The 12,438-nt window shown below is 50.5% G+C and overlaps 1 protein-coding gene across 1 annotated transcript in view; it reads left to right on the forward strand.

Annotated features, from left to right (window-relative positions):
• The window catches only part of LOC128105031 (run domain Beclin-1-interacting and cysteine-rich domain-containing protein-like), a 47,742-nt gene extending 36,580 nt beyond the window's left edge, over positions 1-11,162 (forward strand). Inside the window, exons 6-14 of the mRNA XM_052729842.1 lie at positions 2,593-2,650; positions 3,181-3,313; positions 3,924-4,069; positions 4,671-4,735; positions 5,151-5,389; positions 5,942-6,003; positions 6,410-6,563; positions 7,821-7,914; positions 8,594-11,162. Coding sequence (XP_052585802.1) covers positions 2,593-2,650; positions 3,181-3,313; positions 3,924-4,069; positions 4,671-4,735; positions 5,151-5,389; positions 5,942-6,003; positions 6,410-6,563; positions 7,821-7,914; positions 8,594-8,772 — 1,130 coding nt within the window. The 3' untranslated portion in view covers positions 8,773-11,162. The remainder of the gene's footprint in view (positions 1-2,592; positions 2,651-3,180; positions 3,314-3,923; positions 4,070-4,670; positions 4,736-5,150; positions 5,390-5,941; positions 6,004-6,409; positions 6,564-7,820; positions 7,915-8,593) is intronic.
• The last annotated feature ends 1,276 nt before the right edge of the window (positions 11,163-12,438 follow it).

The following is a 12,438-nucleotide window of genomic DNA, read 5'->3' on the forward strand; positions in this document are numbered from 1 at the left end:
GAGGGCAACCATGTGGGTCCTGGGGTTTGAGCTCAAGTCCTCATGGCTGGCAGCAGGCCATCTTGCCAACCCCTGTTTTATATTTTATAACTTTCCCCAGTCGATAATAATTCCCTTATTCTATGGAAAGCATCAAAAGCACTTCAAATAAATTCTCTTGGGAAAATGTATTTGCTTTTAAAATACATTTGTGTTTGTTCAAAAGATTAAGAAGACTACCTCTTCTGTAATGTGTAACACTTTCTTTTATAACCTGGACCTGTATTATCAAAATTGCTTAGTTCCTTATTCAGGGATGTCTCTCTAGGATTTTCTTTCATTTCTCCCTGTCACTCCCAAGCAAGATGAAATTTGCAAAAAAAATTTTAATTGCTTTTAGGCAGTTACTTATTCTGGAACTACTCTCTTGAAAACTTTTATGTATTTGACAAGACAAGATTCATGTTCAACCCTAGCAGTATTTATGATCCCCAAATCAAGGATGCAGACCAAACAGTTGTGTGACATTTTTTATCCTCTTCCCCACCAACACTAGAGGCAGTAGGCTAGGCAGCTGGCACTGCTTTGGAATCAAGTTCAGACAGAAATGAGCACTTATTTGTCAAATAAAATAGCCTTTTTATAATTACTAGCAAAAAAATGGTTGATGTCTTGTTTTTTTTTTTTTTTGGTGTTGAAAATTGTGTGTGTGTGTGTGTGTGTGTGTGTGTGTGTGTGTGTGTGTGTGATTCCTCAGGTACCTTCCATCTTTTGAGAGAGGGTCCCTTACTGGCCTCGAACTTTGCCAAGTAGCCAGACTAACCAGCCAGGGAGCTCCAGCGATCCGCCTGTCTCTGCCTTCCATTTCACAAGCACTGGAATTACAAGAGTGCTCCATTATGTCCGTAGCATCCCCAGCTTTTTACATGGGTTCTGGGGGACTGAACTCAGGTCCTCATGCTTGGAAGGCAGGTGCTTTACCAACAGAGCCAACTCTCTAACCCGATGTCTTGTTTATTTAAAAAAAAAAAAAAAAAGCATATTAAAAGCAATTGAGTGCTTGCCTATCACAGTCAGGCCCCGGGTTTGATCTCCAGCACTTCCCCAAACAAGTAGCATATGAAAGCTGCATGAAGCTTGGAAGCCATTAGTGTGTGAGCAATATTATTTGAGTTATGCTTGTATCCAGAACTATGTATTAAATGCTGTAAAGCTCATTGACTTAGACCTAATCTCGTTTCCTCATGAGAGGTTTTGTAATCCAGTTGTAGAAACAAAAGAATCTATGTGCAGTTAAAAGCATGAGGCACAGTTGAACTACTCATGGCCAAGTGCAGAGTGAGGTCACGTAAACCCTGTGCTCTGCTGAGGGCCTCAGACACAGGAGATTGGTCACTGTCGGGACTAGTTAAGGAAAAAAGGCCCTCCTGCTGGCCATCAAAGGAAGTAAGAAATGAGATTATTGAAAAGCCTTTCCATGACTTGGCTAGGCCCTGATAGCTTCCTAGAATATGACTTCTGTGGCATGTGGGCCAGTGAGGTCTCTGGGGACTCAGGCCTGTCTTTGGAGCTGTGCTTTGGAAAGCCTCATTTTTCTGTCATTATACAGTAGATTTCTATAGTAACGATCATGCTGACAGGTCCTGTGGAAAGCTGGTTACCAGGCTTCTCCAGGGAGTCTCAAGCCATGGGGAAGTGCTCTTCCTCCTCCCTCAGCCACCAGACAGGAATGAAACCTTCCCACGAAACTTTAAAGATAGAGAAAGCATCGAATATTCAGGGGTAATGATGAGCAGTTAGACAAGCTTCCAACTCCGCAGACATTTAATAGGTAATGTCTATGATCCGAGTTTTGTGTTGGGTGATGATTCTTTCCTTAAAAAAGCCAGACAGAGCCCTTACCTGTTAGGTGCTTTCAACACATAATCCTCCTGCCTCAGCCTCTCCAGTGCTGAAATTACAGGCTACCTACCACATCAGTTTTGTGAGGATATCATTTAGGAAGCTTGAGATTTATTTGAAGGGGAGACTTAGTCATCCTTGTATGTGTGCCTGTATCGAGTGTATCCCCGTGTGCCTGTAGTAAGTGTGTCCTTGTGTGCCTGTAGTGAGTGTGTCCTTGTGTGCCTGCAGTGAGTGTGTCCCCGTGTGCCTGCAGTGAGTGTGTCCTTGTGTGCCTGCAGTGAGTGTGTCCCCGTGTGCCTGCAGTGAGTGTGTCCTTGTGTGCCTGCAGTGAGTGTGTCCCCGTGTGCCTGCAGTGAGTGTGTCCCCGTGTGCCTGCAGTGAGTGTGTCCCTGTGTGCCTGCAGTGAGTGTGTCCCCGTGTGCCTGCAGATCTCTCTTTCTCACTGTTTTACACCAAACCTGAATTTGTGTTTCCCCCTCGACTAGTGACCACTTTGACCTCAGTGCTCACATGATGTCACTAATTCAGCTGGTTGTGATGTGGATGGAGATGGACTGGAGTAGTGTGTAGAGCCTCACCTGTCCGTACCCTGCCTAGAGCGTAGCACCTAGCTGCCACCTTAGTGCTTAGCTGCAGTACCCTGTGATGGTCCCCGTACCTCCTCTTCCTTTCCACTTCCTGCTCCCCTTATCTCTGGTTTCCATGCAGATGCTGATATCAGGAGGAGTGCGGTCTCAAATGGCAAAGCATCCATCTCCCAGAACTTGTGAGTGTTTTTCATTCATTTTCATAACCTTGGGGTACATGGAGAAACGAACTCGGGTCACGGCCCGTGGTTGAGAAAGGTCACGGAGAAAGCCATCCCGTTTCAAGAAGAGGCAAGGTTCAATGATGGCCCCGCCTGGTGGTGTCCGTGCAAGGGGAGAAAGACCTCGTCTCTGAGAGGTGCAGTAGCAGTTTGACTGACCTACGTTAGAAACAGGCAGAGTGTCCGCTCTTCAGTGAAAGAAACTGAGCTTGAGAGAAAGGAAAATACAGAACTCTTAACTGCAGTGCCACCTGATGCTGGTAGGTGAGATAGGGCCTTGTCTGTAGTCTCAGGACAGTGAAGAAGAACAACAGTATTTTTTTCACAGTGCATGTGTGTCAGGCACTGAGTGAAGAAACGCAGCAGACTCTGGGTGCAGCTAGTGTTCCCTGAGCTCTCAAGTTCAGGCGTGTGGTCTCAGGCCCTGAAAGGAAGCGCCTGTCTTCCGACTTCGTGCCCTCAGCTCCCCTCCGTTCTCTCCTTCCCAGCTCCCATTGCTTCCTGCACTCCACATCTGCTGAGGCAGTGGCCATGGGGCTCCTGAAGCAGTTTGAGGGCATGCAGCTTCCAGCTGCCTCGGAGCTGGAGTGGCTGGTTCCAGAGCACGATGCCCCACAGAAGGTAGGCTCCTCCCACTCACTCTTCCCTGGGAGCCCAGGAGCCTGGGACTCTCTGGTCCTGTGTTCCTTTCTCACATGGCCTCAGTCTAGAATGAACCTGTGCGTCTGTCCTTATTTGTGGACACCGTTTGTGAAAGTGTGTTGAGTGAGTGAATGAATGAGTGAATGAGTGAATGCTTGCTTGCCTAGGATTTTCCTAGAAGTTGCTCCTTCACCGTCCTCTTCCATAGAAGAAAAACTCGTGTTTTGTGGCCAGCTTTTAGACACTGTGTGAAAGCGACTCATTCGAACTCTTCTTTGCTCTGTAGTTGAATCTTTTAAGGCGTGAGGCACGCTGGCATAGTAAAGGCCCTGGGAAGTATAGGGGCAGCATCAGCAATGGGTGCCAGCTCCCTGGAATGATGTTTCTATTTGCTTCTTGGAACTCAAGGTCCTTGCTTCTAGTAGCCTGGTACCTACTAGTTTGTTTTTAAATCAGGGTTCCTTGAATGCTCAGGCTGTGGTAATTCTGAAATGTGTTTCATTGTCTCTGCTTTTATCGTGGCCGGAAGGGCTAACCATATGCCTCCCCCAGACTGTCCAGGCCAGCTCACACACACTTTTCCCTGCAGCTCCTGCCTATCCCCGACTCACTGCCCATCTCACCGGATGACGGGCAGCATGCGGACATCTACAAGCTGCGTATCCGTGTGCGTGGCAACCTGGAGTGGGCTCCGCCCCGGCCTCAGATCATCTTTAATGTCCATCCAGCCCCGACGTGAGTAGCCAGTGCCATCCATGCCCTTTGGCAGAAGGGCTCCCCCTCTCATGAGAGCAAGCTAGCATCTCGCCTCTTGTCTCCGCCTCCGATTGTACTTCCCACGCAGTTCTGTGTGTTTAAAAGCATAGAAAGAGGATTCTCCATTTTATTTTGTTCTTCAATTCTTTTGGCCCTTCACTTCTTTCCCATACCTATCTGGATCCCCATTCCCCACCCCGAACCCCACCTTTTAAATCAGCATTTTCCAGACTGTTGCCTTTCTCCCAGTACTTTGTGAGCTTACTAGGTTTTCTTCTGTTCTTAAGATAAATGCTTTTCTCTCCCATTGTTCTTTCCGGGTTATTACTCCTCGTCTCTTGCATTTACACAGATATTGAGGATAATCAGTCACTGCCATAGCCCAACTCTGTAAGTTCTAACCTCACAGGCCCTCACTTGACATTAGTTCTCCCAGTAGAAATGAGTTTTGTCTAACTCTAAAGGTGGTGAAGTCTCGGCTCTCCCTTCCCTAACAAGAGTCTTGATATCATCACCCTTTACACCTCTGAGCCCTGGGTAGCTGCCGTCTGCTAATCCCCTCTCCTTCCTCTTTCTGCAGGAGGAAGATTGCCGTGGCCAAGCAGAATTACCGCTGTGCAGGATGTGGCATCCGGACTGACCCTGGTAAAGCTTTGTCCTCTCCCGTGCCTGTCAGAGGTAACCTCGAGGAGGTGACAGCAGATATGGGCAGAAGGACAGAAGGGCCTGGCGCAGGAGGGGAGGCCTAGGCAGGAGTTGGCAGTTGTGGGGAGTTACCTGAGGGGGCAGTTCACCACCAGAACCACAGCCTGGGGACACTGGCTCACTGCGGCCACGTTCTTAGAGACAGGATCTCATCAGCTCTGGCAGGTTTGGATTCTTGGTGGCCTCCAGGGTGGGATGCAGGAGCCATAGACCTCATCATGTGGGGTTTTTCCAGCATTAGACATTCACACAGAAGTGGCTAGGAGCCACTTGGTCCCCCCCTGCTTCACAAGGCAGGTCCCCAGCTTCTGGGTGCAAAAGTCCCATCCAGCCTTTGGCTTTCCGGGTGTCCTAGATTACATCAAGTGGCTGCGGTACTGTGAGTACCTGGGCAAGTACTTCTGCCAGTGCTGCCACGAGAATGCCCAGATGGTCGTCCCCAGCCGGATTCTGCGCAAATGGGACTTCAGCAAGTACTACATCAGCAACTTCTCCAAGGACCTGCTCCTCAAGATCTGGAATGATCCTCTCTTCAATGTGCAGGACATCAACAGCGCCCTCTATAGGAAGGTCAAGCTGCTCAGTCAGGTCCGGGTAAATGCCTGAACAAGCCACGTCACAGGTTCACACCTCTCCTAGTCTCTGATGGTGCAGTTTCCTTACTGACCCCACTTCCCGTCACATCACCATTCATGTTCTGTATACTTCCTTGTGTGTCTGTTTTCCAGCGCTGGGGTTCGAGCCCAGCACTGGTACCCGTAGTACTAGCAAGCCCGAGCTCTACCACCAAGCTGCACTTGCACAGTTCCCGGGTACTTGTCCTGCCAGAGTCTCAAACCTCCCAACAGCTCTAAGGCCGTAGGTAGCACTAGGAAGCGGAAACCGTTTCTACACTCACTGAGCACAGGAGTGGGAATTTGAATCCCCGAGTTCTGTATGGCTGCCAGTGTGTCTGAGTGAGCATACTGACCTAGGAGAAGGGTCTTCCCTCGCCAAGGGTCACTGGAAGTGAGTTGTTGAAGTTGACGTTGTTGACTGAGAGGTGTGAGGGCAGCCCAGCTCTGGCTACTCCACGCAGAGTTTATAGGCACCTGCTGGCCCTTCTAACAGATCCTTCTCTTCCCTCCACCCCTCTCTTGTCTTCAGCTGCTGCGGGTTCAGCTGTACCACATGAAGAACATGTTTAAGACCTGCCGACTGGCCAAAGAGTAAGTCTCGTGGAGGCCGGAGTCGTCTGGCCTCCTGTTGGCTCTGAGAGGAACGTGTCCCAACAGTTGGCTCTGTTTTCCATGAGGAAGGGTTTGCAGCAATGTCTCAAAGTAGTGAATGGGAAGCCGTAGCAGGAATTAGATCTGTGTCCCCTCTGAGGAGGACTGTCCAGGGCCAGACACCACTTTCCAAGCTCACTCTGCAGGGTTTAGAAAGAAAACACTTCTGTCCTTCAGGTCCATGGTGTGGGGAAGCTGGGGTAGCCTGGGATACCTGGGCTGGCTGAACGTCACCCACCCCCATGGGCTTCTCTCCTGCTGAGTAAGGATCTTTGTACTGTCATGTGCCATATGAAATGTTTATTTCCACCACTCCCCCACCCCCACTTCCTCTCATTTCCTGTAGGCTTTTGGATTCCTTTGACATAGTTCCAGGCCACCTGACGGAGGACCTCCACCTGTACTCACTGAACGACCTGATTGCAACCAAGAAGGGGGAGCTGGGGCCCCGGCTGGCCGAGCTCACCAGAGCAGGAGCTGGCCACGTCGAGAGATGCATGGTGAGGAAGCCTTGCTGTGCCATGCAGCTGAGCCTTTGCCTGGGGCTTTGTGGTGGGCCAGGGTTCTTGACATTGAGCTCCAGAAACTTGATAGGGCCAGTGTCGACACAGAGAAACCAGAGGACGTGCTGTTGGCCGAGTGAGTGAGCAGCAGGACCTCTGAAGAACCCGGGGTAGAGGAGGAAGTACTGGGGCGCTGAGGCAGGAGGACTGTCAAATCAAAAATATGAAAGAGTTAGGACGGGAGCTGATGCTGGTGTTGCCCCCGGGCAAGACTGAGCAGCCTTCCCTGGAGGGTCACCACACTGGGGAGGACCTTTGCCCGGAATCTAGACCTGGTTACAGTCAGGTTCCAAGCAGTTCGCTGGCTGTGCAAGCCCGTTTTCTTCTTTCCCAAGTGAAGGTAACACTTAGATGAACTGTCCCCTCCTCTTGAGCTGCTGAGGGCTGATGAAATGGCTTGTTTGATGGCATTTCTGTAAACTCTATTTACAAATGTAAGTTATTACCCTTCATGGTAGGATCAACTCTCTTGGAAATGATGCTTTTAGATCTGCCCATCTCAACTGCCCAGTCTGTGATCCTGTGGTGGGGTGCGGGTGTGTGGGGTGAGGGGGTGGGGGGTGCGGGGGTGGGGGGTGCGGGGGTGTGTGGGGTGCGGGGGTGTGTGGGGTGCGGGTGTGGGGGGGGTGCGGGTGTGTGTGGGGGTGCGGGTGTGTGGGGGGGGTGAGAGTGTGTGGGGGGGTGAGAGTGTGTGGGGGGGTGAGAGTGTGGGGGTGCGGGCGTGAGAGTGTGGGGGGTGCGGGCGTGTGGGGGGTGGGTGGGTGGGGTTCGGCTGTGGGGGGGGATATACTGCACTGTAACCTACCTGGAGGGTATTGTTTTAGGAAACACCCTTGACTTTACCTTTCATATTAATTACTAGTGGTACATGCTTCAAGATAACACCACTGCCCAGGCTGGGTGACAGATTTTAGGCCCCTCTTCTCAGAACCGCCCCTTCCTCCTTGCCTGTTCGCCAAGAGCTGCTCCAGTGGCAAGGGCTTCCCGAGCCTGTGTCTCACTTGTCCTTGAGTTTTGTGTGATGGTGCCCAGCCCTCATTCGGCTGTCATGCTCACAGGTCCAGCCCTAGGCTGTACCCCACAGACAGTAGACCCCTTCATCCTGCTCAGTTTTAACTGTGGTTTGCTTCTCCCTCACCGAGTCCACCCTTCTGGGCCAGGCCCTCACTCTGCTACCATCACTTCCCTCCATAGCTGTGCCAAGCCAAGGGCTTCATCTGTGAGTTCTGCCAGAATGAGGATGACGTCATCTTTCCTTTCGAGCTACATAAGTGCCGGACCTGTGAAGGTGAGGATGGTGATATTTTATTTGTGCTGAAATGTGATTTTATTTGTATGTTAATAAAGTTGCCTGGGGATCAGAGCTAAGAGCAAGCCATTTAGCAGAAGTCCGGCGGTGGTGGCACACGCCCTTAATCCAATCACATGGCAGGCAGAATCTCTGTGTGGTCAAGGACACAGCCAAGCAGTGACCTGAACTTTTAATCTCAGTACGAACCATAGAGACCTGGAGGTCTGTATAGACAGGCAGTGACGAGGAAGTCATGTGGTTGGGTTTAGAACTAGTGAGAAGGCAGAACAGAAAGGCAATAAAAAGACAGGACACAGGAAGAAGGTCTCTCTCTGAGGGGAAGGACAGCAGTGAGTGGTAAGATGAGGTGGTCTTAGCTTTTGGCTACTGCTCGATCTCTGGGCTTTTAACTCGTTATTTGGCTCTGCATTTCCTAGTTAATAAGACCGTTTAGAATTACAGCTACAGGTGAGGATGGATGCTAGCATTGAGACAAGCAAGGCTGCACACAAAGTGAATGTATTACCTGACAGTCCTCTGTTAGCAAGACTATGGGGTGAGTGACTCCACCACCACCTGAGCAGGAGCTATGGGGAGAGGTGGCTGAGGTGGTAACTTGCTTCCAGCCTGGGATAAGACAAGTCATTTTCTTCTCTCTCTTTTTCCACCTGAATAGAGTGTAAAGCGTGTTACCATAAAGCTTGTTTCAAGTCTGGAAGCTGCCCCCGGTGTGAGCGGCTGCAGGCCCGGCGGGAGTTACTGGCCAAGCAGAGCCTGGAGTCCTACCTGTCTGACTATGAAGAGGAGCCCACGGAAGCCTTGGCTGTAGAGGCCACCATCCTGGAGACCACCTGAGGAATGCACCTCAGCCCTTTGTCTGAGGGGCTGGCTAGAGGCAAACGATAGAGAACTGAGCCACACCTTCGAGGAAGGTGTGGGGCCTTTTTAAAATATATCGTCATTGTTTATGACTTGTCTGCTGTCCAGGTGTAGACAACCTTTCTTGGTTGATGGGTCCAGTCTGTTGTGACAGATAGCTGTGAGCATTGGGTGTTTCCGTCAGGACTGCCACTTGGACTGCCTCTCGTCAGGGGAACGGACAGCGAGACCCAGCTCTTCTGACATGCTTGGCCTGTTCCACAAGGCTCAGATCTGGTGACAGCCTCGGCTCAAGGATCATTCCACTCTTGACTTAGTTCCACAGCTTCTGAGCCAGGCCTTTCTCAGTCAAAGATCTTCACCTTTGCTGCTGAAACAGGAGAATGGAACTTTCCCTGTCCCAGTCCTGAAAGAGTAAGACTGCGCCCTGAGGCAGGGAAGAGAATGGGGCTGCACGGTGGTCATTCTGTCCGACTTATTAGGCATTTGGGGGCAGGTAAGAACGGAATCATTATTGTTCTAGACTCCTCAGAGACCTCGGGAGGCGAGCATGACTTCCCTGTTTCAGGTATTCCAGGCATAGGTGGACACGAGCTGGCTTGTGTCCTCTGAGGGGCCTGAAGCAAAGAACAGAACTGGGTCCTAGGCCAGGCCCATTTGTAGCCAGCACCACACAACAGTGGGGCTGCAGCTGGTGCCTGAGGAGATGTTGTTCAGATACAGGATGATGGCCGCCTCTTGGGTGTTGAGACTCTCAGCTGACTAGCTTGAGTGCAGGTGCACTCCAAGCTCAGGCAAGTCCCTCATGCCAAGCTGAGGCAAGGGTAGAAACTCCACCCACCACCTTAATGGTGGGCCCCTGACTGCGCTGTATGACTGTGTGACCACTCTGGTTCTGAGTAAAGGTATGACCCAACTCCCCTCTCCGTCCCTCCCCCCAGAGCTGGGGCCCTCCCGTTGGCTGATCTCTTGCCTTAGTTTCTTTTCTCAGAGTTGGGAGAAGCCGCCTGCCCACTTAGGAGCATTAGCGACCTCAACAGTTTGTGAATGTTTCTGTTTGCCTTTCTGCTGTTTATGCACCTAACTCCTCAGCCCCGGGGATGTGTGTTGGCTCATCTGTTTCCTATTACTAATTTTAACAGACTCCTCCATCATCACTCAATGTGCATTCTATGGCGTTTCCTAGACTAAGCCAGACACACGTTTGCTGTGGCAGCGTTGGAATTGCTGCAGCGCCTAACCTCCGTGTGAACACTGGTCAGGGTTGCATCTCAGAGCCTGGCAGTTGTGTGAACTGATGTCCACAGTGCTTTTGTTCCGGAACTGACTTCTTCCGCCCGCCTGTCTCCCTGTCTCCTTGTACTTGGTTGCTAGTAAAGTAATTGGCCCTGGCACTGCCCCCAGAAGCCAAACACAATTGCACGTGGGTTGGTGGACGCTGACAGGTTCTGAGCTGGAGGGAACAGGGGTGTCCCAGAGAGACAGAAGGGACGTTGGTGTAGCAGCCACACTGAGCTCCAGCAGAGCAAGAGGAACATGTCAGAACTGGCCCGTGGTGCGGTTCCTCCGCCTCACATTTGGGAGCTGACACTGGGCCAGATGACCAGGACTGTTCTCTCAGTTGGCGGTCACACCAAAAGCTGAGGCCAGGGGCAGTTTTGAAGGGCTGGCTAGAAACTCCCCTTCCTTCAAGGAGATTTAGGAATGATCCCTTCAAACTCAAGTGTCACTGAGTCAGACCTCGGATTCAGACTCTGACTCCAGTTCCAGTCTGTGGCTGACTTCCCGTCCAGCTGCTCACTCCAAGTCACCACACTGGAGGAGACTGCTGCCCGCACTCCCTGTCAGCACAGGCTGCAGCTGACCTCAGCAATCTCACTGACTCTTCAGTTTCCCCACCCCCACCCCTGTAGATCACATATCTTCTAGTGACCCCGAGGCTGCTGTCATCACCGTCCAAGTGCGTCTTTATTTATTCGGGAGTCGAGGAGAGGGGCAGAGGGGTGTTGTACAAGCACTTTGTCACTTAACAGTATCTGAGAGTCCCCTGCGGTGGGGATTCGGAATGCACTGAAGAGGGCTTGCTCGGAGGTGAGGTGAGGCGGAGGGAGCATCCTCTCTGTACAAAGGGAAGCATTTACTCCTGAGGTGGAAGCCCCACACTCTGCCCTTAGGAGGCTCTTACCAGCTCCCTCTGCCGAGGGTTGAGAGCTTTTGCTGAACTAACAGAAAAGGAGCAAGGTCTAAATAAAAACCTCTGTTTGTGTACAACTTGTGTTTTGAACTGGATTTTCACCTGCTGTAATTCGTGCGCATCCTAACATGGCCATCTTTAATAAACTAAGGAAATTAAGTCTTGCCCTGTATTTACCTGCCTTGATGACTGTGGAATGCCATTATGTCTCTACTGAAAAGCAACCGTGTCTGAAAATTACCCGCGTGGTTCTGTGGCGTCTCCTCCACGTGACTGTGTGTGTTAGTTGTTTCATTATTGTTGTTACGGTTGGTTTTTAAAGACAGGGTCTCACCATGTAGCCCAGACTGGTCTCAAACTTGGAATCCCCCTGCCTCTGCCTTCCTAGTGCAGGGATGATGGGTACACACTGCAGTACACTGGCTCTTTAGATGTCTCATTCCGATCTCCCACCACTGTCTAAAACCAACATTTATCTCTGCAAACCTAACCATTAGTGACTCAGATTGGAAAACTAGTTGGCTTTGACTTCCTCTGAATCGGGTCCCGTGTCTGGCTAGTCAGGCATTACCCCCTCCCCACCACCTGTCCTTTTCTTTAAATGGATCTCATTCCGTCTCCCCCCTCCCACACAAGTGCAGCTTCTCTCAGTGGTCTGGGGTCACGTCGGTTTCTTGTTCGTTCACTTTCATCAAGTATCAGGTACCCACTATATACCAATTTCTGTGGTAGCCTGTGGGGCTATAGCAGAGAGCAGAGTGGAGACAGACCCCTGCCCATAAGGAAATGAAACACTTGTGTGGTATAAATTGCATAAAATCACCAGTGTGTGTATAGTCAGCCATGTGTGCCTGCAGGTCTTGAGAGCAGTCGATTAAAATGCTGGATATGGTGACGTATACCTGTAGTCCTAGCACTTGAGGGCTTAAAAAGCCAAAGTATTGAGAAAAAAAATACAGTAAAAGCTATCACAAATTTAAGAACACACTGTAGTAATTATTTCCATTATATTAGATATCATGAGCTATATAGATTGTTTAAAATATACAAGTGATATGAATAGATTACATGCAAATACTAGGCCATTTTATATGAAAGACTTGAGCATTGGTGGATCTTGGGAGCCCTACACCCAGTCCCCCAAAGCTCTGGGGATGGCTGCAAAGGAAAAGAGCAAATGCTCTTTAAAACAAAACCAGGACACCAAATTGAGGCCAGAGAAAGGGGAAGCCCCCAAGAGTGATTCTGCAGCTCTTTTTCCCCAAGAATGCGGCTCAGAGGACGAGGACATCTCTAGGCAGGAGCTGGCATGTGTGGTTAGCCTCAGAGAGGAACGGGGGGCTAGAACCGGAAAGGACTTGTTGGTTCGTATTTTTATTTTTTTTTTTGTAGCTCACACTGGCCTCCAACTTGGGAGTTCTCCTGCCACAGCCTCCAGAGTGCTGGGT

Source organism: Peromyscus californicus, unplaced genomic scaffold (genome assembly GCF_007827085.1).
Source record: "Peromyscus californicus insignis strain IS unplaced genomic scaffold, ASM782708v3 Scaffold_93__1_contigs__length_160689, whole genome shotgun sequence".
In the NCBI taxonomy this organism is placed as follows: Eukaryota; Metazoa; Chordata; class Mammalia; order Rodentia; family Cricetidae; genus Peromyscus; species Peromyscus californicus.